Here is a 23,036-nt window from a genome sequence, read left to right as displayed (position 1 = left end):
CAGCTCTGGTGAAAATAGATCTATCTATCTAGATCTGATCTCTCTGAATTAATGTAATTTGATGTCACCAATGATAGATATGTCACCATACTGGCAGTCTGTTTTGCTGTAACCTGCCAATGATGGATCGTTGAATCTGCATGCTTCTCCTATTTATGTATGATCAGCTGCACATTGACAGGAACCTCTCAGTTTCCAGAGCAGCTTGTGTGTGTTTTGAGATTGTAGGGGATGGATGCAACTCCTGACACCTCTGCAATGAAAGTCTCCGTTCCAGTCATGTTGGGCTTGCTGGTGCTGCATTTTTGGCCCTTTAGCCTCAAACCTATTCTGCTATAGTGGTAGAAAGACCTCTTTGGGCTTTCATCCTTCCTTGGACTTGGTCATCTGTAGTAGGTGTTTTCATGTTTTTTTTTGTAAACTTATCCAGCCTGCACTCAGGTAGTCACAGTGGCCAATGGAAAAATACTTAACTTTGTAAGTTTCAGATTTTCAACTGAGGATATATCCCAGCTAGGGTACTCCCCTTTCTTACTGGAACCTGGAATTCTTCTGCCTTCCCTCTGATTCCATTGATTCACGAGGTCTGTCTGGAGGTCAGTCACAATGGATCCAAAAAGTTGTCAGTAGCCTTAATTGGTCTTGGCTGTTTCATCTTCATACATCTTAGGTCAGATGTTTTTTTTAGTACCACAAATCCTATTTTCCATTCTCCTTGTTCTTTGTCTTAGAGTTGGGGGTAAAAGTATCCATCTGAGCCTAAATCTTCTCAGGCTGACAGCCTGACTTCTGGATTACTGAGATGCTTTATGAGGAAGTTTATTCTGAAGTCTAGTAGATCCTGTTGAAAAACAAAGCAGACAAAAACCTGCTGCAATAAATATCGAAGTTTCCCCATCTCAGTAGCTGAAGAGAGTGAATCTGAGATGTTCTTCTCTTGCTTTTGATATATTACACTTTGAACATTTGAAGAACTGTTTTGAATTCTACCAGACTGAATTGTTTGTGATGTCAGCAACTACTGTCACATGCATGGGGGAATGGTACAATCCTCTAGTTTATGGAAGACTTACTCCATGTACTAGTAATGCTACTTGGAACATTTACTTTGTTGTGATATCTAAGACAAAGTAAATTTGACTTCCCTTTTCAGCAATACTGCAGTGGTTGGATTTATTCGAGCTGTCCTTGGGTTATTCCCTTTGGTGCATGACTCTCCTTTGCCATGAGATTGAAATCTTTCCTTCACAAAACTCTTAGGATCTTTGCACTGATTCACATGTGCATGTCATCTATGCCATGTGCTATGGAAAAGGGCATTCCTCATAGCTTTAAATATGGCCAGGTTGTTGGTGAGATGCAGTCCAAAAGGCTGAGTTCGCATAAGCTCAGTTCCATATGGAAAATGTGGTCCTGTGCATACCTTCACCACAATTTCCAGTTTAAAAAAATATCATCCCTGATTTAATCTTTCAGGCCACTAGGCTGTCTGTAGACCCACAAGCATCTTTCTCATGCCTTTTATGACTTGCTAGGTAGTTGGTCACCTGAGAAATCAAGGTGTAATTAACTAAATGAGAGTGGTGAAAACAATCAGCATCCATCTGATGTTTTATCATCTTTTTGCAAAAATGCTACATAGGCATAGATATGTGCTTTCTGCAATCTCTCTGTGTCAGACTTAATTCAGGAGAGGAAATTTCAGTCACTAACACTCTTGACCTGTTGTTCAGACCTGATGTTCGTTTTGTTAGTTCTGCAGACAGCGTTCACCTAGGCTCTCAGCCCACCTTATATAGAATTGTACTTCTTTCATGTCTTCCGCAAGTGGGACTACACAGAGGCTGCTCGAAGGAGGGAGAGAGATTACTACCAGCAGCTGTTGCTCTTAGATTGCAACTGCATATTGACACTTCCTGCCTCCCTTCCCCTTTTCTTTGAAGTCTTGGGAAAGAATTTCCTGAACTAGGGAAGGAACTGATGGATGTCTGGGCCAATCCTTACTTTTTATGCTCTAGGGATCCTTGCAAGGGGCAGGGAGGGAAGGGAGAGTATTCTCAAAGGGCATTGCTCTTCACAAGATTCTGCAACTTTACACTAGAGGCACCAGTGCTTCAAGTGTGAATATGTAGAGGCTACACACAAATAACGGTTGCAAGTAAATAACCTGTCTTTTGAGCTTAGTATTTTAATTTGTCAGTTGTTTTCTCTTTTCCAATTGTCATTTTAATTCATAGTAAACCTGCTTCTCATGGAATCAAGCTTTCTCAGAAGCAAAGAAAAATGATTGCCATGGCGGCTAAAGATGGTGGCTCAGTTACAAACAGCCTGGAGACTACTTCAGTTACAGCCACACCACCCACACCTATGAAAGTTACAAAACCAGGGAGCGCATGGTATGTCATCTTAGTTAACTCAGTTTATTTGTGTTGATGGTTCCCTTTGCGTAGTTTTTTTTTTTTTTTTAAAAAGATGACATAACTTCTATTTAGTTACAAGAAAACAGTGTTGTTTCTACTTTTGTACAGTCAGTGTTCCTGAAAATTTTAAACAGGAGTTGTGGTTAGTGGTGGTGATTGTGGCTCAACGTTCATATACCCTAAAGGCCACAACCACGCTGGGCCCTGTCATGCATATTGTGAGTATGGTCAACAGTATCAAAGACATGATAGACATAAGAACAGTCATACTGGATCAGACCAAAGGTCCATCTAGCCCGGTATCCTGTCTACTGACAGGGCCAATTCCCGGTGCCCCAGAGGGAATGAACAGAATGAATCATCAAGTGATCCATCCATGAACTTATCTAGTTCTTTTTTGAGCCCTGTTACAGTCTTGGCCTTCACAACATCCTCTGGCAAGGAGCTCCGCAGTTTGACTGTTGCCCATTAATTTCATTTGGTGTGACCCCCTAGTTCTTGCATTATAAGGAGGAGTAAATAACACTTCCTTATTTAGTTTTTCTACATCAGTTTATGATTTTATAAACCTTTATCATATCCCCTCTTAGTCGTCTCTTTTTCAAGGAGCACTATAGCAATTTAATATCACAATCATTAGTTACTCTAATTACAACCTTTTTTCAAGTATAGCCTATGCACAGTGTTTTAACTAATGTCAACTGTATGGAAAGTCTGAAGAATTTGTGATGTTCCATTATTAATAATCATTCTGGACAAACAAAAGACTTGACACATTTCTTAACATTAATTTGAAAATCTGTCTTATCACAGAAATTTACTGTTTTGCATTGTATCAAATAATTCTGGATTCAGAGTAAGTGCTATAATTTTGGGGCAGATGCAGTTTATTTTTCATATATAACAAAGTTTGAGTTCTTGCTTCAAGTGCAAAGTACAACTCAGTCTGAACCCTGGAATTGTGACTGATGCTTCCATAATGGAAGAGCCTGTGTTTCCAAACTGCAGGATTTGGAGTTTATTGAACTTTATATAATGGTTTGATGGCATGGGATTGCCAAATTAGACATAAAAAACCTTAAACTGACTATTTAAGCATGTTGCAGTGAATACAGTACCTACATTAGTGAGATTTAATCTGGTACATAATGTACATTTTGACAAACTGAGAGGTTTTTTTTCAAAACTTACTTTCCTCGTGGTCCAACAAAGGATAAATTAAGCTTTGTAGGATGTTCATCTAATTTTCCCCAGAAGTTTTAGTGGCTGAAGTTTAAAAGTTTAATATAGTGGCTGGCGGGAGCTGACTTTTAGTCAATTCTTTTGGTTAATTGGTGTCTCTTATGTTAAATGTACAAGCACCCAGAGATTGCTAGGCACATTTTTAATATTTCAGTCTTTTGAAATATTTTATATAGTGTGTGATGCAGGCCCAGGTATCTTAAGTGAAAAGGCCAGTGCATCTTCTACTGAAGGATAACTTTCTGGTTTAATTTTCATGTGGCTACATATGCCTATAAATGTTCATCTACAATATTCCTCTGTGCCTGTTCAGACAGAAAATGTCAGTAAACCAGGAGTTAAAGTAGAGAATCAGTGAGAAATCTATAAATGTTTCAAATAAACACCTAGCTGCTGGAAATGGGAATTAACTTGGTTAAGTAAAGTTTAAACTTCAGCAGGCAAACTGTAGATTACTACTGGTTGCTTTTGCTAGGTTTTTTTTTTTTTTTTTAAATGTATTAACAATTATCATCCACGTTGTCTATTTTTCTATTAAAGTACAGAACAGTAAGGTTGGGTGCATCACTTAACCATGTGGAATTATGAATCATTTGATCCAAAATGTAGAGTACATCTGGTGGCAAACTCAGCTTTCCATGCGTGCAGTACATTGAGAGCTATAGAGCTTTTGTGTTCCAGTGAAAGGAGATACTTGTCTTGGAAATTCAGCAGTTTTACTGGCAAGAACATTTGCCAGAAGGGTGTGGGACCTTCTGGCACTTTCTTTGGTTGATTAAAAGACACAGTCTAACTTATACCATTCTTTTCTTTTATGTCAAAAGAAACCTCCAATTTCACAGTTTGGGGGATTGAAGCTAAAATCAAGTGCTCTGAAGACTGGTAGAGAATAATAAATTTTGTAAGGAACACTTTTATTTTGAAAGACTCTCATGTCCCACAAGAAATTAAACAAAATATTGGCCTTATTTGGATTTTATATATAATATAGTTCAGATACATGTGTGAGGGTGAGTGTGTGTGTGTATATATGTATGTATGTATAGGTGTATATGGTTCAGATACCTAGAGTCCATCAACAATTAAAACTTGATATTTTAGTTGCAAAAATATGCTTTGTGCATCATAATGTATTTTAGTACTTTGAAGACCATACTGGTGTGCCATCTGTTAAAAGTGCCTTCTGTAACACACCAACATTTCAATAGCTGTTCTATAAAGAAACTTCACACTTGTTTGTGTACAGCCAAAATTCCAGGAATAAGATTTTTTAAGTTTCTTCCATGCAATTAAAACTTTTTTTTTTTAAAGACAGTCTGGTCAAATTAAATTAGTGTGTTACAAATTAGGTGGCAGGGACAGTGCACAGCGCAAGATGAGTTTAGTAAAGATATTGCATTTAAGCCATTAGTTTTTTGTTGGCTAGGCCATAACTCTTTCATAAGTTTCATTTTGTTTTTACCTAAAATGACAAAAAAAATAGTAATGCAGGTTCTCTGATGTGCCCGGTTGCCATTGGATGTAGTTGTGGCAAGGAGGTGACATGGAGCTAGTTAGTTAAGTTCTCTAATTCTCTAGCGGGTTTTGCACTGGTCCCAGAAGAGGCTTCTGTAATCTCTGCTAGCTAATAATGGACCACAAGGGACTGTCTGGGGTTAGCATATCTCCCTAACTCTCATATGCCAAGACTAGTGGGAGTGGAATAGGTGCATGCTGACTCTGCACACATTATGTCAGGGGAATTCCAAGCTGGGGACTTGCTTTGCTCCCTTTGCACTGCTTGAATCAAGCAAAGGAAGAAGAGTGCATCAGAGAATATGTGAGTAATAGATTAAAGCACTTGCAGAGTAAAATTGAATTTGGCTGAATCCTGAGGTTAAGCGTACATCAGGTTGATGAAGTACACCTCTACCTCGATATAACGCTGTCCTTGGGAGCCAAAAAATCTTACCCTGTTATAAGTGAAACCACGTTATATCGAACTTGCTTTGATCCACCGGAGTGTGCAGCTTCACCCCCCCTCCCCCCACAGCACTGCTGTACCACGTTATATCCGAATTCATGTTATAGCGGGTCGCGTTATATTGGGGTAGAGGTGTAGTATTAAACTGTTCAGTTCCTGACGTGTTTGAGATTTCCCCGAACAGTGCTTGCTATTTGGTTTCTTAGATGTTTAATTTTTCTTGCTTTGGTCATGATACAGGTTTATATTTCACCCAGCATTGCCTTGGTGTAGGTAGTATTCTGCATTAAAGAAATAATATTTAAAAAGTAAAAAATTGTGGCTTTTTTTTTTATTCACATGCTTAACACGACTGCTGTGAGTAGTCCCATTTTAAATGAATGGGACTACTCGTGGTGATAGAGTTAAGCATGTGTTTAAATGCATGCAAGATTCATGCCTGAGATCCTGATAGGAGGGAATCATATAGTAAAGTTGTGATAACTCTCTTTTCTCCTGTAAATAGAAATAGCTTTTGAGTAGCATGTTAGTCATTCTTCTTTCTTCTCCTAACTCAAGGATAGTCAGTAGGTGGACCATGGGCCAAATTTGGACCGCCAGACACTTTTGAACAGATCCTGAAATCTTTGTATTTACTTATTATTTTTTTATTTTCTCTGGAGTCTGGTCTTTGACTATATCTTGGACCAAGAAATTTGGACCTCAACATAAAATGGACTATTTCTGCCCTAACTTATCTAGAAGGTTGATTCTTTATCTTGTATTAGTTCTGGAGAGCTGTAATGAAGGGGCAATGGGCACATTGGGGTGAGCAGAGGGAAAACGGGTGGTAGGATTCATGGTAAGAATTAATTTTCCTCATCCCAGTTACTTTCCCATACTACACATCTATTCTTTTTTCCTCAACGAAATATTTATTTTAGGGAGAGTACCCAGCATAGCATGTATAATGTAATGTAATAGAGTAAGGATTCTACTGAAACTTATGAAGTAGGGTTTGCCTATATTTGCTATAGGGTTTTGCAAAATGAGGCCTTTTATCTTCAAAGGATTCTGCCATATGTGGTCTAGTAAAATTGACACTACAGGCATATAGCTACACTTGACATTTTAGTATTGTTTTAACAACTGTTAATCATGTTAGTGAACACCTTAATTATTTCTATTATAGACATAACACCAATGTTTGTTGTATTAACCCTAGATTTTAGCAATTAAAAATTACTAAATATTCATGTGTAGACATATCCCAAGTGAATTCCTTGAGCTATATTCACAGGAAAAGATCTGACAGATACATTGATGTGCAAAATTATGATATTTGGTGACATAAAATCATGTGGATCTCTAGCCCATGTTTAACACAACTCACAAATACAGTCTTGAAAAATGTAAGTCTAAAATGTTGAAGCTTTTGTTGTTGTTTTTAAAGGGCATCTTCAATACATTCAGCTTTTCCAAAGTCATTCCGTGATCTTGTACTGGAAGAAGAAAAATCTATCAGTGCAGGTCATTCTCCGGGCATCATTGTCAAAAAAGTTTGTTTTAAAGGAATTGAGGATCCACAAGCTCAAAAGGCCGTAAGGTAAGTGATATTTCTGTTGCACAGGGTGTCTCCCCAGTCATTACTCATGGGCTAATGCCCCCACCTGTGGAATATGGAGGCAGTCCAGTGGTGATTCTAAAGGATCCAGGACTAGGCTCCACTCTTCAGCTTAGGCCATCAGATTTTCTGTCTCCTGCTGTGGAACAAATTGGTGGTTCAGTTTCTCCTGACCATTTTCTTTTTAAAAACCTTTGTTTTTATTCATTTTTATGCAGTTGCAACTTTATTATAATCCTTCTCCTCCCATCCCCTAGTAAATAGCAGCATGTTGGTTTCAACCACATGGATCTGCCGCTGCAGCTCCTTCCTGACAGACTTCTGTGCACCCACTCAGGACTTACATGAGCTGTGCTGCAGACAGCCGCCGGCTTATGAAGCCTTTGTGAAACAGCACTTACAAGCTCTGCAGAGGGTGAATTATGCCTCACCTGTTGCCAATCACCCAACCTTTGTACTGCCAGGGTATGGGGCTCAGTCAGACTGGCATGTTATGTCCCCATTCTGCCCTGGGAAATCGCGACTCTAATGCAGAAAAGACCAATCCAGTGCTGATGAGCTTTCAGTGAGAGAGTCTAAGGATGAGGAAGAAACTACCAAGCCAGCTTAAGGGGTAAATCCCACAACAAACCTGGGCTGGAGGGAGAAAACCCTCTGAAAGGATCAACGGTTGTCCTCTCCCCCATCCCCAGAAACTAAAGGGCCCTTAGGTCCCAGTGGAGAGCAGGGCTCCAAAACAGCTTCCCTTCTTCCCACTAGGAGTCGAGGAATTCTCATGATACTCAGGGGTAAGTCCTGCAAACCCCCGAGAGTCCCTAAAAGGCAAAAGGAAATGTGTCCTTCCCATCGTAGTAATTAATATTGTTAATTAGCAATTGGGATGAAAATCGTGGTTAAACCCTTCTTTTGCTTTCTCACCCTGTGGTAGTGTTCGCTGGTGTTTTTCTCCTACATAGTCTCTCACAGTGCCCTGTACCAGGCTCACCACCCTCTCCCACTCTTCAGCATGTCTGGGCCTGCAGAGAAGGCTGTTCTTCCTGTGCAGCCCTGCCTCAGGCTGTAGTCTAATGGAAATTGTATCAGTCTGGCTTTAAGCTTAAAGACCCTCGCTCTGCCAGGGAAAGGGATTCAGATTTCAGGAAGCAGCGGAGTGGGAATTGTGCCTTCTGATCATCAGTCCTAAACCCTTGCTTTGCCAGGGAAATGGCCTCAGACTCTGAAAGGTAGGAAAGGGGAAGAAGTACCACACATGCTTTAGAGGAAAAAAAAAACAGTAGCTTGCAAGAAACTGATTAATATTAATAATCTTCCCTTTCAAGTATTCTTATATATATTTTCCCATTAATGCTTCCTGTGAGTGCATCGTAAAATCCAGACGAGGACATCTGATTAAACCAAATGTTCAGCTAAAGTGTTTGTATAAAAATAAAGACTTTTTATACATTTTGGGAGCCTAACGTTGGTGTAGCAGTAGCTCCACCAGGGAAAGACAAGCCACACCTTCAGAAGGGGACTGCCTTCCAAAACCTGCCTCAGACACTGCACTGCAGTTTCAAAGCCTGAGCCATACCCTTTCAGATTGAAGGTTTTTCACATATTTAGTAAGGAAAGCCTACTTTGTGGTAAACAAGTGACTCATTGTCTAGAGGTATAGTTTTTGATTGGACTGAGATGTCTTGGGTTTTGTTCTGGTCAAACCCTTGATGTGATTTGTGGTGATAACTTGGTGGCTACACGGAAGCCGTGTTATACCCAAGAGTAACTGTTGCTCATTCAAAACTGATATCTTGTGCATGCAAACATGTGAGTAGCTATTGGAGGACACATTAGAGAAATTATTAACTGACTTTGCAGAGAGGCATCAACCCTTACTATCAAAGCCAGCATAGAAGTCGATTAGTTACTACCAATACCAAGTGTATCCAAGAAGGGGCCGTTACCCTGGCAGAGGGAAAAATCTGGAGTAGAAGCATGCAAGGAGTCAACAAAATCCTCATAATGATGAAGACAAAAATGATGTTTGTGTGTGAGCCACAGTGCCTTGTACAAGAGTCTTCCTTTTGATCTACCCTCTGTATCCAGAGTCTTAAGTGGCTGGTGGTAATCACAGCAAGGCACAGGTCATACCCAACTTTCACTCTTGACCAGTGATACTCAGACAGAGGCTCGTGAGCTGCAAGTGGCTCTTTAATATGTCTGCTGCAGCTCTTTGCAGCACATGATATTAAGAGACTGTGTGCTTCAGTTATTAACCAATCAGGATGCTTTTACTATTGTTATTAATCAGTTACGTTATTAACTTGCACTATGTAATTAACCTGTCATACTGTTTAAATATGAATATATAGTACTATAGTAAATGAAACTGAATTCACACTACTGTGGCTCTTTTGGGTAATGTTGATCACTAGTTTAGCTCCTGAACCACTGAGGTCTGAGTATCATTGCTGTAGACCCTTGAATACTCACTATGGATGCAAACATACTTGGAAGATAAATTTCCAAAAATCTCATCTCATATAGGTTTTAGTTAATATTGACGCCTATCAGGATGTGTGTCATTTTTTTATTTTATTTAAAATAAATTTATTAAAAATAAAAGAAGCAGAACCCACAAACATAGCTACAGAGGATTGGACCTTTCAGGTCCAGTATCCTGTCTATGACAATGACCAGAAACGGCTGTTTCAGTAGAAGGTGCAAGAAACCTTAGGCAATTACAGTTACTGCAGAGAGAGCCTCCCCTTACTTCCCATTATGGTTGGCCTGGGATTGAGACACGAGTGTTGACATCTCTTCCAACCAGGGAGTAACTAGAGGTCAAAGCTTCTCTGTGGCAATGAAATTAATGTCCTGGTTTGAGAAGAATCTGCTACCTTTCAAGACAGTTCACATAAAGAATACAGGAAAGAAGAAAAAGTAGAATTGTGGTGTCCTTGTCCTCTACTGGCCCAGAGGGCACTTTGGACTTGCTAGGTAGCCAGTAGTGCCACATTGTAAACAACAGACCTCTTGAAGCAGAGACTCTTTCATTCAAACCAGGAACAGTTAACAACTTGGGCATCAGAAGCGAAGTGTAATTCAGCATGGATTCTCTTTAAACGCGGATATAGTTTGGTATCCACACAACACTCAGGATTCATTGATCTGATCAAATTTACATTTCTGATGTGAGGGGAAACAGAAAGCCCAACACAATGGGATCCTGACCTCTAGACAGTATTATAATACAATTAGAATAATAACACAAAGTTCTAGTGATCTCAGCTACACTAAAGTTTCTCTGGGAAACTTGGTTGCTGTCTACAAGAAAGCACCTTAGAAAGGTGGGTACCAGCCATACTGGCATTTTGAAAATAGGCACTTTGGATCCTCCACGTAAGTATCAGGTGCCAAGTTTAATTACAATGACAAGTTAGACAAGCCTGTGGCAGACCTTTCCAGTCGCCATTACCTTGGAAAAGCAAATTAGTTCTTATATCCATGACAAGAATCACACTGCCTTTGTCACGGGGAAAAAGATTATTCTTATAGCTCCAGAACATTTCTGTCCAAAGTAAGTTCCTCTTTCCACAATTGCTGGAAAATAATTATCCCGTGGTTTTGTTCTAATGCTTCGAAGGTTGTGATATAAATAAGCATTCTTAGATCTATAAAGATACATACTCCATATGCTTGAGATGTATGCTTGTTGTACCCTGTTCATCCCATTCTGTCCAAAATGCCAAGGCCTTGCAGCTCAAGGTTGCTTCAGGCAAGATGTAAAAATCCTACCAGTTGGTATACTAGGCATCTGAGAAACTATTCACAGAAGTCTCTGGAGGCATTGAGGGAAAAGTGTTTGAGACTCATCCAAGGAAGATCTTCAAGTAAATTTCCTTTCCTCTAAAAAAGTGTCCTTTGGTAGAGGGTGCTACTGGATTACTTCTCACACATCTCCATAGTTTATAAAGCTCTTGCTTTATATGGGGGGAACTCCTGTTGCTGCCTATTATTCTACTAGAATAATTAAACTCTGCTTATCCTTTCCTTTCCTTCCCTACTTCTGGAATTCACTGCTCCGTACTGCCAATGAATAATGAATTAGGAGAGAAACTGTGCAACAGAATGCAACAGTTCTTACCTGATAATTTTCTCTCTCTCAGCAGCTTCTCTCTGAATTCAACCCACTAGAATAATCGTATAAATGACCAGAATATAAATTTGAAAATTTTCACTAAAAGAAGTTCTAGGCATCTATTATCTTAAAGTATATTATCTTAAAGTTAATTTAGTGTGATAATTATGTCGGGTTACCTTACATGCTACTAATTGGTTACAAGAGCATTTCTACAACTGTGGAAGAACTCTTCTGGTGGTCTGAGCTGAAAGGCAGAGCTTAGTCCTGGAGCCTCCAGCAGCAACTCTGGGCCAACTCTGAATTCCACAAGTTGTGCATTCCATAGTTAGCCCATGAGTAATGAATTCAGAGAGAAGCTGCTAACTGATATTTCTTACCTGATAATTCTCTATTTCTAATCTTAAATGTATAGCATAAGAGTTTTGCTTTCTTAGCGATTAGGTAGTCATCTTAGAATAGTGCATTAACATTGATCTTCATTGTTAAAAATCACTGCATCCATTTTTTTAGAAAAAGCTGCTAGCAGTTATTAGTTATGAATACAAACCAAATGTTCTTTTTATTTGTATGCGTCAGATTTTCTTACCTGCCATGCAAGCATATGAACAGCACATGTAGTATTTATATTAAAATTAAAGCTGTTCAAATATTTATCATCATGTGGGCAAGACCATCTGCTAATACTTGTATTCAAACGAGAGATGAATTACAATATGCATGGAGAAAGGGGGGAGGTAGTGGTTTTGATAGCTCCAGTTTTTATTAATTACTATTCCCATTTTAAAACTGTCTGTGGATTTTCTTGCTTGATTTCGCTTATAGGTTGGAACCAGTTTTCTTGGCGACTTGCTGGAATTATGGTAGTGGGTTTTGTGATTATGATTAGGGCTCTGTCTCTGTCATGGAGATGGAGGAAGTCTCGGATTCCATGACTTTCCATGACCTCTGTGACTTCTGCAGCAGCCAGCGTGCTTGACTCCAGGGCTGCCCAAGCAGCTGGCTCTAGAACCAGCTGCTCAGGTGGCTCCAGGGATAGCCACATCGGTTGTTGCTGGAGCAGCCCTGAGGCCAGCCATACCGGCCCTGCTGGAGTGGCCCTGGGTAGATGGCCCTGGGGACCGTCCACAGCAGCGGCCTGTGTGACTGGCCTTGGGGACCTCCTGAGCGGCAGCCCTGGGAACAGCCAGAGCAGCTGCTGCTCAGCAGCCCCCAGCAGGCGGTGCCTCTTTCCACGTCCCCTACCCCCAGAGCAGCGGCCCCCCAGCTAAGATTTAGTCAGAGGTATTTATCGTACAAGTCATGGACAGGTCACCCATCATTAATTTTTGTTTATGGCCTGTGACCTGTCCGTGACTTTTTTTACTAGAAATAACTGTGACTAAATCGTAGCCTTAATTATGAGGTTTGTGAGTTAGCAACTGGACTGAGATGACCAAACTCTCTTGTTCACTGCCTCTGAAGTGTAGTATCTGTATACAGTCATCTAGCTCAAATCCTTAGTGTGAACTGGTGAATGACAAGTTAAAGAATCTGCATCCCATTAATCTCCTATGTTTGGTTTCTTTAGGGCACGAGTATTATACAAAAATTAAATGGCCTGATAAATCTCTATTGAAGGCAATGGCAAAGTTGTTTGTCTGGGCCTAAAGTTAGTAACTTATAATATAACTCAGGATTAAATTCCTACATCAGCCATACAAGGAGCATAAGCAGTAATGATTAAAACTGATTGTCCTAGATGTAATTTTCATGGCACTGTGACTTTTTTTTTCATAGTCTGTTTCCATTTTTTCTTAACATAAAGATGTTTAGCAATTATAATGCTATGAAAGTAGTATGACTTAAGTATAACAATTTTCTTCAAAATAAGTCCTACCTTAGTGAACTTAATTTTTTAAAATGTTATAGCTGTTTTGCCATCTTTAATTGCTTTTAAACTATGACATCTATTTGACATAGCTTTTTTTAAACTAAATTTTAACTTTAATCATTCAGAAGTGAATCCTACCAATTTGTGGTAAGTTAAATGATCAAGTTTTAAGAGATTAGCTTTAAAAATAAAAATAAAAGCAATCAGTGAAACTCTGCAAAGGTGAGATATTGCAAAGCTTAGAAATAATACAGATTTAAGTGGTTTTTTTTTTTTTAATGATTGCATAACTGCACATCTTGTTAACTGTGAAATTCAAGTGGCCTGAGTTGATTCTGTTCTTTCTAAACAGAAATGCTATTTTAAAGAATCTGGAATTTTATATACAGTGTCAATATGAGGCCCCAGACTTCAGCCACATGCGCTGGGACTTGAGCTTTCTGCCCTGGGCCCCAGCGAGTCTATTGCTGGCCTTGCTTGGCGGCCCCCCTGAAACCTTGCGGGGGGGGAAGGGGGAATAACTCAGTGGTTTGAGCATTGGCCTGCTAAACCCAGGGTTGTAAATTCAATCCTTGAGGGGGCCACTTGGGGATCTGTGGCAAAAATCAGTACTTGGTTGTGCTAGTGAAGGCAGGGGGCTGGACTCAATGACCTTTCAAGGTCCCTTCCAGTTCTAGGAGATCGGTATATCTCCAATTATTATCTTAAAAAAAATATTTGAATGGGAACTATTTGGTTCAGAAGAAGGTAGGATCCTTTCAGTTACAATTCCTAGTCCTATATCCTGTCTAGGTTAGTTTTGAACAAAAGTCATTATGGTCCGATCTGATGCCTTTTGAGTTGTCCTTATTAAATGAGTTGGTCATAGTCTTACCCAGTTTTAATGGACAGCTAGTCACATCACCAGAATCACAACTAGCACTTCTGTTACCTGATTCAGCAGAGCTGACTTTTTTTAAAAAGGAGAGTGAGCTATCCTCTTTCAAGGTCAGTCACACTGAGGGGGCAGTGTGAGGAAGTTTGCATTGCTGCTACTCTGACTGTTCCGGTACTTTGAATACACTGAGACGATACATCTTGAGGACTATAAATCAACACCTTCTAAAAATCTTAAAACACATTTTAGACAACAGTTGGCCTGGAACTTACCTAGAGACCTTCCCACACACACATCCTTCTGAAACATGTAGATTGGACACTGCCATACACTCCTTTTTCACTATCCTCTAACCCGTTGGTTCTCAACCTATTTACCATTGTGGGCCACACATGTGGTCCACAATGTGTTATGTGGGCTGCATCCAATTCTACCTGTATAGGCCTGAGGATGTCACATGGGCCACAGCTGTGTGCGGATTGGGCCACAAGTGGCCCATGGGCCGCAGGTTGAGAACTACTGCTTCTAACCCCTTGTTATTTGATTCCACTTAAGACGCAGTATTAACATGTTAAACCGTTAGACGCACAGTTAATCTATTGTATGCACTTATTTAATTTCAGATTTCTTATCTTTAAAACCACCTAGATCCAAAATGCTTAAAATGTGAAATCTCTGACCACCTCGTTAATTACTTGTAAAGATCACAGTAGCAGTGGAATAGATGATTGTTGTGCATTAAATACCTGTATAATTATCCTCTGCTTATCTTTTAATTGATCACTAGAGTGTACTGTGACATTACAACTGCTAATTGTGATAAAATAGTCTTGCTCTGGAAAGAACTTTTGTTATCTAGACTGAGTCATACTGTCATAAACAATGGTTAAGGGTTAAATGTCTCTTACCTGTAAAGGGTTAAGAAGCTCAGTAAACCTGGCTGACACCTGACCAGAGGACCAATAGGGGGACAAGATACTTTCAAATCTTGGTGGAGGGAAGTCTTTGTTTTGCTTGTTTGTTGTTCGCTTCAATGAGAAGGACAAGACGTACACCCAGCTTCCCATCTTCTGAATCAGTCTTTCTTGTTTCAAATAGTAAGTAATAGCCAGGCAAGGCGACTACTCTTATGTTTGTTTTCTTAACTGTAATGTGTTTTTGTTGAAGATTTTTAGCTCTATTGCTGTAACTTTGAATTTAGTGGGGGGGGGTCCTCTAGTCTATATGAATTGAGTACCCTGTAAAGCATTTTCCATCCTGATTTTACAGAGATAATTTTTACCTTTTCTTTCTTTAATTAAAAGCTTTCTTTTTAAGAACCTGATTGATTTTTCCTTGTTTTAAAATCCAAGGGATTGAGTTTGAACTCCCCAGGGATTGGTGGGGGGAAAGAAAGGGGGATGGTTAGTTCCTCTTTGGTTTAAGATCCAAGGAGTTTGGATCGGTGTGAAGCCTCTCAAGGCAGCCCAGGGAGGGGAGAGTCTGGGGGGAAAAGGAAGGGGATGGTTAATTTCTCCTTGTTTTAAGACCCAAGGGGTTTGGGTCTTGGGTTCCCCAGGGAAGGTTTTGGGGGAACAAAGTGTGCCAGACACAGACTTCTGGCTGGTGGCAGTGTACCAGAGCTAAGCTAGGAATTAAGCTTAGAAGGGTCCATGCAGGTCCCCCACATTGTACTCTAAAGTTCAAAGTGGGGAAAAAAACTTGACACATACTTGCTATAACCAAGTTGATTTTGCTTTACTACTTCATAGTGGTCCTGTGAATACTTTGGGCAGGGGTAGGAGGGTGCATGCATCTGACTTTCATTCAAAGTGTCAACCTGCTACACGTTTCTCAGAATGTTTTGTCTTCTGAGAGGGCTAGGGGGTTTCTGTTTACGTAGGTGTATAGAAGTTAGTTTTTAAAAATGAGCCTCTGAGAATTGGGAATACTTGAACATCTCCCTAGCTTGGCAAAGATGATGCTGACAAAAAGCCTACTTCTGCATTGTCAGTCAGGACTTACGGGAAGTTACCACATGATTTTGTGTGGTTCTCAAAAACGCTAATGATTTTAGAATTCTCGAGTACCTGTGAGTGCAGGATTAGTCTGGTCAGCACATATTAGTGTGTTTCTGTCTGGTGCAGACATAAATGTAGCAAATGATTAGTTCTCTTGACAGATTATACAGAGTAACACATCTTACTGTCAGAATTTATTTTTTCTTGATATTAAGTGTGTTTTTTTCTGTTTAGTTTCATTCCATGAATCCTATTTTTATGCCCTTTTTATGTATATTCATCAGAATCCAGATCATATATTTGTGAGGGAAGGTACTTGGGTATGTGTACTGAAGATTCGCCATCTCTGGCATTGAATAATCAATACTATACTGACAGAGAAATAATACACTAGTGTTATTGCAGTTAACTTAATGCTACCGCCACCTCTTTCAAGACAACGATTTTAGGCTTGGAGATCATATTCCCAGATTTATTGTGAACAGGCTTATATAGTGTGCTTATATTGCAATTACATTGCTCAGATTTTTAAATACAAAACATTACATAAACATATTATTTAGGCTGCAAAGTCAGGCACTCAGAAATTAGGAAATGCAATAATTAAGGTTGCCTGTGCTGTAAGTCCATTACAGTTCTAGTAATTAAGAAGCTAACTTGGGAGCAGGTACTCTACCACTACATCACACTCAAAAACCTCCTGTCTAGAAGTCTTGGATTTAATTTTGGATTTGCTACTATATTACAATACAGCGAATGTGCAAAGAGAACTTTTGTCTGAATTCATTTTCTGCTGGGGCACCCATGTGATTCTCACTAAAGTAGTTATTTGAATAGTAACAATATAGGAATATGTTTTAGTAACTGCTCACTGTGGGCCATCACACTGCAGTTTGCGAAGGACACTCGATTCACTGATTTTTTTTTTTTTCTCCAGTGTCTTAAGATTCCCCTCTCCAAGCTGTTCCTCTCCTCACAGTAGCATGCTTAGTGCAGTAGAATAAGTCTGAGGGTTGCCAACAATCCTGTTACATTCCAAGAGAGTATTGAATCAGCAACTTTAATGTTTTTTTTCCTCCCAGATGCACAATCAAAGAAGAAGATTGTGTTTCTGATTTACTACAACTGGAGAGTCATAAGTAAGTTTGATTTCTGACATGACAGATTTTTGAAGCATGTTTTCTGTTAGTTCTTTATACTGCTTTTGTTTCAGAATGTCAGTGATATACTTCACTGTGTAATGTATTACCTTGCAGTCCGTGGTTAGTGACATCCTTAACTAGCTCTGCTGCGATAGCACCTATCACGTTTGCAGCAATTGTAGAGGAAGAGCTCCAGCAAGAAGCTGCTCTTATCAGGAGCAGAGAGAAACCTTTGGCTTTGATCCAGGTAAAGAAAGCTGTATTTTTTTCACTACCTCTTTTAGAGATGACATTTTAGAATCAGTTATTCATATTACAAGAACTCGGGGTCACCAAATGAAATTAATAGGCAGCAGATTTAAAACAAATAAAAGGAAGTTCTTCACACATGCACAGTCAACTTGTGGAACTCCTTACCTGAGGAGGTTGTGAAGGCTAGGACTTTAACAGCGTTTAAAAGGGAACTGAATAAATTCATGGTGATTAAGTCCATAAATGGCTATTAGCTAGGATGGGTAAGGAATGGTGTCCCTAGCCTCTGTTTGTCAGAGGATGGAGATGGATGGCAGGAAAGAGATTACTTAATCATTGCCTGTTAGGTTCACTCCTTCTGGGGCACCTGGTGTTGGCCACTGTTGGTGGACAGGATACTGGGCTAGATGGGCTTTTGCTCTTACCCGGTACAGCCGTTCTTATGTTCTTATATGCTGCATAGTGTCTGCCAGCTGTTAAAGCATAACTTCAGGCTCATTTTGGGAGGGTACGGCTAGCCCAGGGGTGGGCAGACTTTTTGGCCTGAGGGCCACATTGGGGTATGGACATTGTATTGCGGGCCATGAATGCTCATGAAATTGGGGTTGGGGTGTGAGCTCTGGCTGGGGGTGTGGGCTCCAGGGTGGGGCCAGAAGTGAGAAGTTCAAAGTGCAGGGGAATGCAGGAGACTCTGGCTGGGGCTGCAGGCTCTGGGATGGGACTGGGGATGAGGGGTTTGCAGTATAGGAGGGTGCTCCAGGCTGGGACTGAGGGCTTCGGAGGGCAGGAGAGGGATGAGCGCTGGGGCAAGGTGTGGGGGAGTGGATCGGGTTCAGGCTCTGGGCGGTGCTTGCCTCAAGCGTCTCTCGGAAGTAGCAGTGTGTCCTCTGTCCGGCTCCTAAGCGGAGGCGTGGCCAGGCGGGTCTGCTGCACGCTGCCCCGTCCACAGTGTGTCGAGCAGAGCCCCTTGGCTGCTCCTGCACGTAGGAGCTGGAGGGAAGACATGCTTCTGCTTCCAGGAGCCAGGCAGAGTGGCCCCTGACCCTGCTCCCTGGCTGGAGTGCCAGAACATGGCAAGCCCCAGACCCTGCTTACCAGCGGGAGCTCAAGGGCTGGATTAAAATGGCTGGTGGGATGGATCCAGCCCGCAGGCCATACGTTGCCCACTCCTGGGCTAGCCTGGCAGTATTTGGGGCCCTTAGCTGCTGGGGATAAATTCCGTGTTCCCCAATTTTCTTTGCTTGCCGTCATGGTTTGGAGTGTGTTATCTTCTCCCATTTTGCTAGAGGATGACATCCAGCCAGTCCATGAGTGTTTTAGAATCTGTTAGGACATATGGCCTCAGGACTTGTCTATTTTTAAAGCCTGTCCAGCTAGCAGGTTTTTTAAAAGACCTACCATGCAAAAAAAATCTGTATTTGTATGAAATTAAGAATATTCATTGATTACTGATGTGCAGGATGTATAATTATTCAGGGCTATTAAACCTTATTGGTAACAGTAATTTGTTTTAAAAAGTAACATTATGTTATACAGTGAATAGTTTCCATCCCCCATGAGATGATTTTTGTTCTAGACCTGATTATAAAATGCTGACTTCCCCTTCCCTCTCCCTCCTCTCTTTCTTTCGTCCTTCAGATTGAGGAACGTGCTATTCAGGATTTGCTAATCCACTACGAAGCTTTTGACAACCCTGATGAATTTGTTGTAATTGAAAGGGCTCCACAGGGACCTATTGCAACACCTTTGTGGAACAAGCACTGAAGTTAATCCATCATGAATTTCATGAAGATATGTGTACTTCAGAGTTTTTGACTTTTATTACATGTAGAATTGGAATGGGGGGAGCAGCCTTGTAAATTTAGTATCAGTGTTAAAATGCTGCACATAATCAGCATGCATCTGATTATACTAGAGAGAGAATGCAAACTATAATTTGTTAGTTTCCATTATTCACACCATATTATGTATGTATGTTTTGACAACAAACTGTTTGCCATACACTCTGTTAATAACATTCTATATACAATTGTAGATTGAAAATACATTTGCTTATAGTAAGGTTTAGCCCATATTAGGACAAAGTTTTTGTTAAATTCACAGGTGGTGGAAAAAAGTAGACGCTAATTTTGTGATTATTGTAAAACTGACAATTTAAAATTGTGCATCTTTAAAATGTGAGCATTTAATCAGGATTGGGAATGACAGATTAGAAATATCCCAAATTTATCTTATCTTAAATTTCATCTAAAAATACAATTTGGCAATGCAGTTTTTCCTAACTTCTGATATGTATGTATGAGTACTGGTTCTCTCATCTATTGTGACTAGTACTTTTGACTGTTGCTCTTCGTGGTGAGCCTCTGTGCTGGACTTAATGTACTTCTACTACCTGCTTCGAGTTCAGTTGTGTGTGTTCTTACACTGTTGTTAGGTTGGCCTTTTGAGCAGCCCAAGCTCTGTTATGGCTTAAAACAAACACAGTTCAGTTGGATGTGATATCACTAGTTGCATTATCCATGATGTATTCTGGTAAATTGGTACAATTTTAGAACCACCGTGTTAAAGTACAATATATTTAAAGTGCTGAGGAAATGCAAAACCTGTATGTTAAATATTAGAGCTACAAGGATGAATGCTTAACTGTGGATTTTGAGAATGCCTAACCTGCAAAGATTTCATGGCTGGCTTTTCAGTATTGTGGGTTCAAAAAGTTCTTTGTGCCTGGTTTCTCTGAACAGATTTATAAAAGTTGTTTAATAGCCTTATGTACAATATGCTGTCTTGTTGGTTTGTGTTTGGGTAGTTTAAATGTGGATTTACCTGTTTCAGTAATCTCAGCGTTTACCGATCCTGGGCAAACTGGAGAGGATCAAGCTTAGAGAAGGTATACCCAGATGGATGTACAAAGCAATCACTGTGTGATAAATTGAGTCTTGGAAAACAATGTAGCCGCATCTAATGGCTTCAAGTGAGCTACATAAAAAAATAAAAAATCAAACAAATGCAATAAACATTAAAATCTTGATTCAGACAAATTTGTGTACTTAATTTTTGTATGCCATTGTATAAAAATTGACTTTTGTGGCAATTAGAGTATTTCTAAAAGTATTTTCATTTCATATGGAGCATGAACAGTGTGCTTAATACAAGATAAAATTTCAAGTAAACGCCTGTAAGCGGGAGTGGATTGCTGTGGAAGATCTCAATGTATTTAAATACTAATGCTGAATATTTGAAGATTTTTCTAGTGCTTCAGTTCCTCTCGCTGTTTAAAGTTTTGTAAAACTGTATAAAGATTTTTTTTTAAAAAGCAATTACTACGTACAGTAAGAAACTGATTCAAAAGCTGTTAGGTTTTTTCTAGCCATTATCTTATTCCATTCTCAAATGTAAAATGATAGGTTTTTAAAAAATATTCACTGTTTTGGACATCCTGGAAAAAATGTTTCATAATTCCTTTTTAACAAACCGTTATAATTATTCCAACCCTGACTGACTTTGAGATCTATTTGATGCTGGCAGACCAGGTTCCAGCTCATGACAAGGCCCAGGCCTCACCTCACTGAACACTTACAAATGCATAGCTGGAAACCAGTCTAATTATAGAACATACTACCTGTTTGTTTGAGGTGTCTTCCCTGCTTTTGACAGTCTGCCCTGAGGTTGGCACTCAGTCATGAGCCATTTCAGACAGTGTGAAAGTCTAATTGGTATATCTTAAGAGAGATGGATGATATCAAATCTCTGGGGAACTTCTGATGTCTTTTACACTCAACGTTCTTTATGCAATGTGTCATTGATTGCTGTCGTGAAATTGAAAACACATCTTTGGAACAATTACATTAACATAGTTTAAATTTTACAGCCAAAATCTGAGGAAAAAGCTTTGAATGAGTGTCTACTTGGACAATATATGTGTCTTAGATTTAAAAGTACAATAAATAAAATTAAAAGTTAGCAGATGGCTTGAAAAACTTTGAAATGTCATTGATGTCAGTATTTCAAAGTATAGTGGGTAAGATCAAGTCATTCATATTTGATACATTCTGGAGGTAATTAACTGTACTTACACACTCTGTGAAATTTTAAATGTAATTTTAAAAGCATAATCTGAAGACAGAAATTCTTCAAAAACAGGTGAGATCCTTTATTTATAGGTACGTGATTAAAGAGTTGTGACTGATAGAATAGACAAGTGACAAAAGCTAAAATGCCAAGTTGTCCTGATACAAGTATAATGCCATTAGTCTGCAATATATTAATTCTCATGTGCTAATATGGGACTTTATTCTGTTTTCCTGATTGAGGTTCATGTCACCAAAAGTTTGTATTTAAATATTTAAGAAAGGTATTTTAATAGACCAGTCCTATTTTGTAAAACAATTTTATATATGAATGTTTTAATTTCTTGAACTAAACAATACATCAGTATCAACCCAGTGAAATAAATTTGAGATTATCAATTCAATCCTTTTTTAAAAAAGCATCTCCTAGGAAATACATGCGCTAATTTTTCTCTTGAGGGAATTTTACCTAAATAATCTTAAAAATTAGCACCTTCTCTTTAAAAATACTTTCTTTGGTTGTAATGAATAATATATTACCAACCAAAGAAGTACTAAGAAATAATTATATTAATGACAAACAAATTGGTAGCATACATGTATAAAACTTATTTAGAATGACAAATCCCAAACCATATTAAAATGTACGTTAACTAAATACATATACCTATTTTCATTCTTCCAGAAATAATTAGGAAACAATTAGTTTCCCATTAGGATAGTTTATCTGGATGTTAGGAACTTGTTAACTAATGGTTACCAAAACTGATAGTAATTACCAGTTGCTATTAAAATTAGAGTTACTCTAAACTGGGAGAACACAACTTGAGAATGTAATTAACATATTACATACAAAAACCTTCATGAAAAGGACATTATTTAGGTTGCAAAGTTAAGCCCTTGAAAGTTAGAAAATGTCAGAATTACAATTTCCTGTGTAACCTGAGTTTGGCCCCTTTGTGCATCCAACCTTGGAACTTAATGAGGCCAGGGTCTTCTGGAAAAAATAACACGTGACCATGTAATTAAAGATCATAATGCACAGGCACAAGGGAGGTAAATGTTGGTTCATAAGCAACTGAAACTCTGGCTTTTGCTAACTTTCAGATGCCTCATATTGCAAGAGAAGTTGTGACATGCAGAAGATCAAAAATCGAGTTGTGTGTAGAACCCAGACTTATTGACTCGTAAATCTCTTCTGCAAGTTATTTAAAATCACCACAACAAAAACCCCAACCAAAGCATTCTTTAAACACATGGCACCTATTCAAAACAATGAGAAATTTCAAGGCAAGAGTTTTAATTTTAGCACTCCGTGTCAGATTCCCATGTAGCTAATTTTAATAACTTGAAAATTAATTCCCAAAACTCTATAGTAAATACAAATCCTCTATATGTATTGTCTATACAGTATACTAGCACTTAATTCCAATTTTTATCTAGCTATAGCAGGAAGGAATAGATTTAGATCAGGGGTTCT

General features: G+C 39.2%; 1 protein-coding gene across 1 annotated transcript in view; it reads left to right on the top strand.

The window, feature by feature from the left end:
* IBTK (inhibitor of Bruton tyrosine kinase) overlaps positions 1-20,527 on the top strand; it is an 85,305-nt gene extending 64,778 nt beyond the window's left edge. The window contains exons 25-29 of the mRNA XM_032767205.2: positions 2,238-2,396; positions 7,058-7,210; positions 17,178-17,234; positions 17,352-17,484; positions 19,128-20,527. Of these exons, the coding sequence (XP_032623096.1) occupies positions 2,238-2,396; positions 7,058-7,210; positions 17,178-17,234; positions 17,352-17,484; positions 19,128-19,253 (628 nt within the window). The 3' untranslated portion in view covers positions 19,254-20,527. The remainder of the gene's footprint in view (positions 1-2,237; positions 2,397-7,057; positions 7,211-17,177; positions 17,235-17,351; positions 17,485-19,127) is intronic.
* Positions 20,528-23,036: the final 2,509 nt, after the last annotated feature.

The sequence above is a fragment of the Chelonoidis abingdonii genome, chromosome 3 (assembly GCF_003597395.2).
Source record: "Chelonoidis abingdonii isolate Lonesome George chromosome 3, CheloAbing_2.0, whole genome shotgun sequence".
NCBI lineage: Eukaryota > Metazoa > Chordata > Testudines > Testudinidae > Chelonoidis > Chelonoidis abingdonii.
This window is presented reverse-complemented; position numbering and strand designations above follow the sequence as displayed.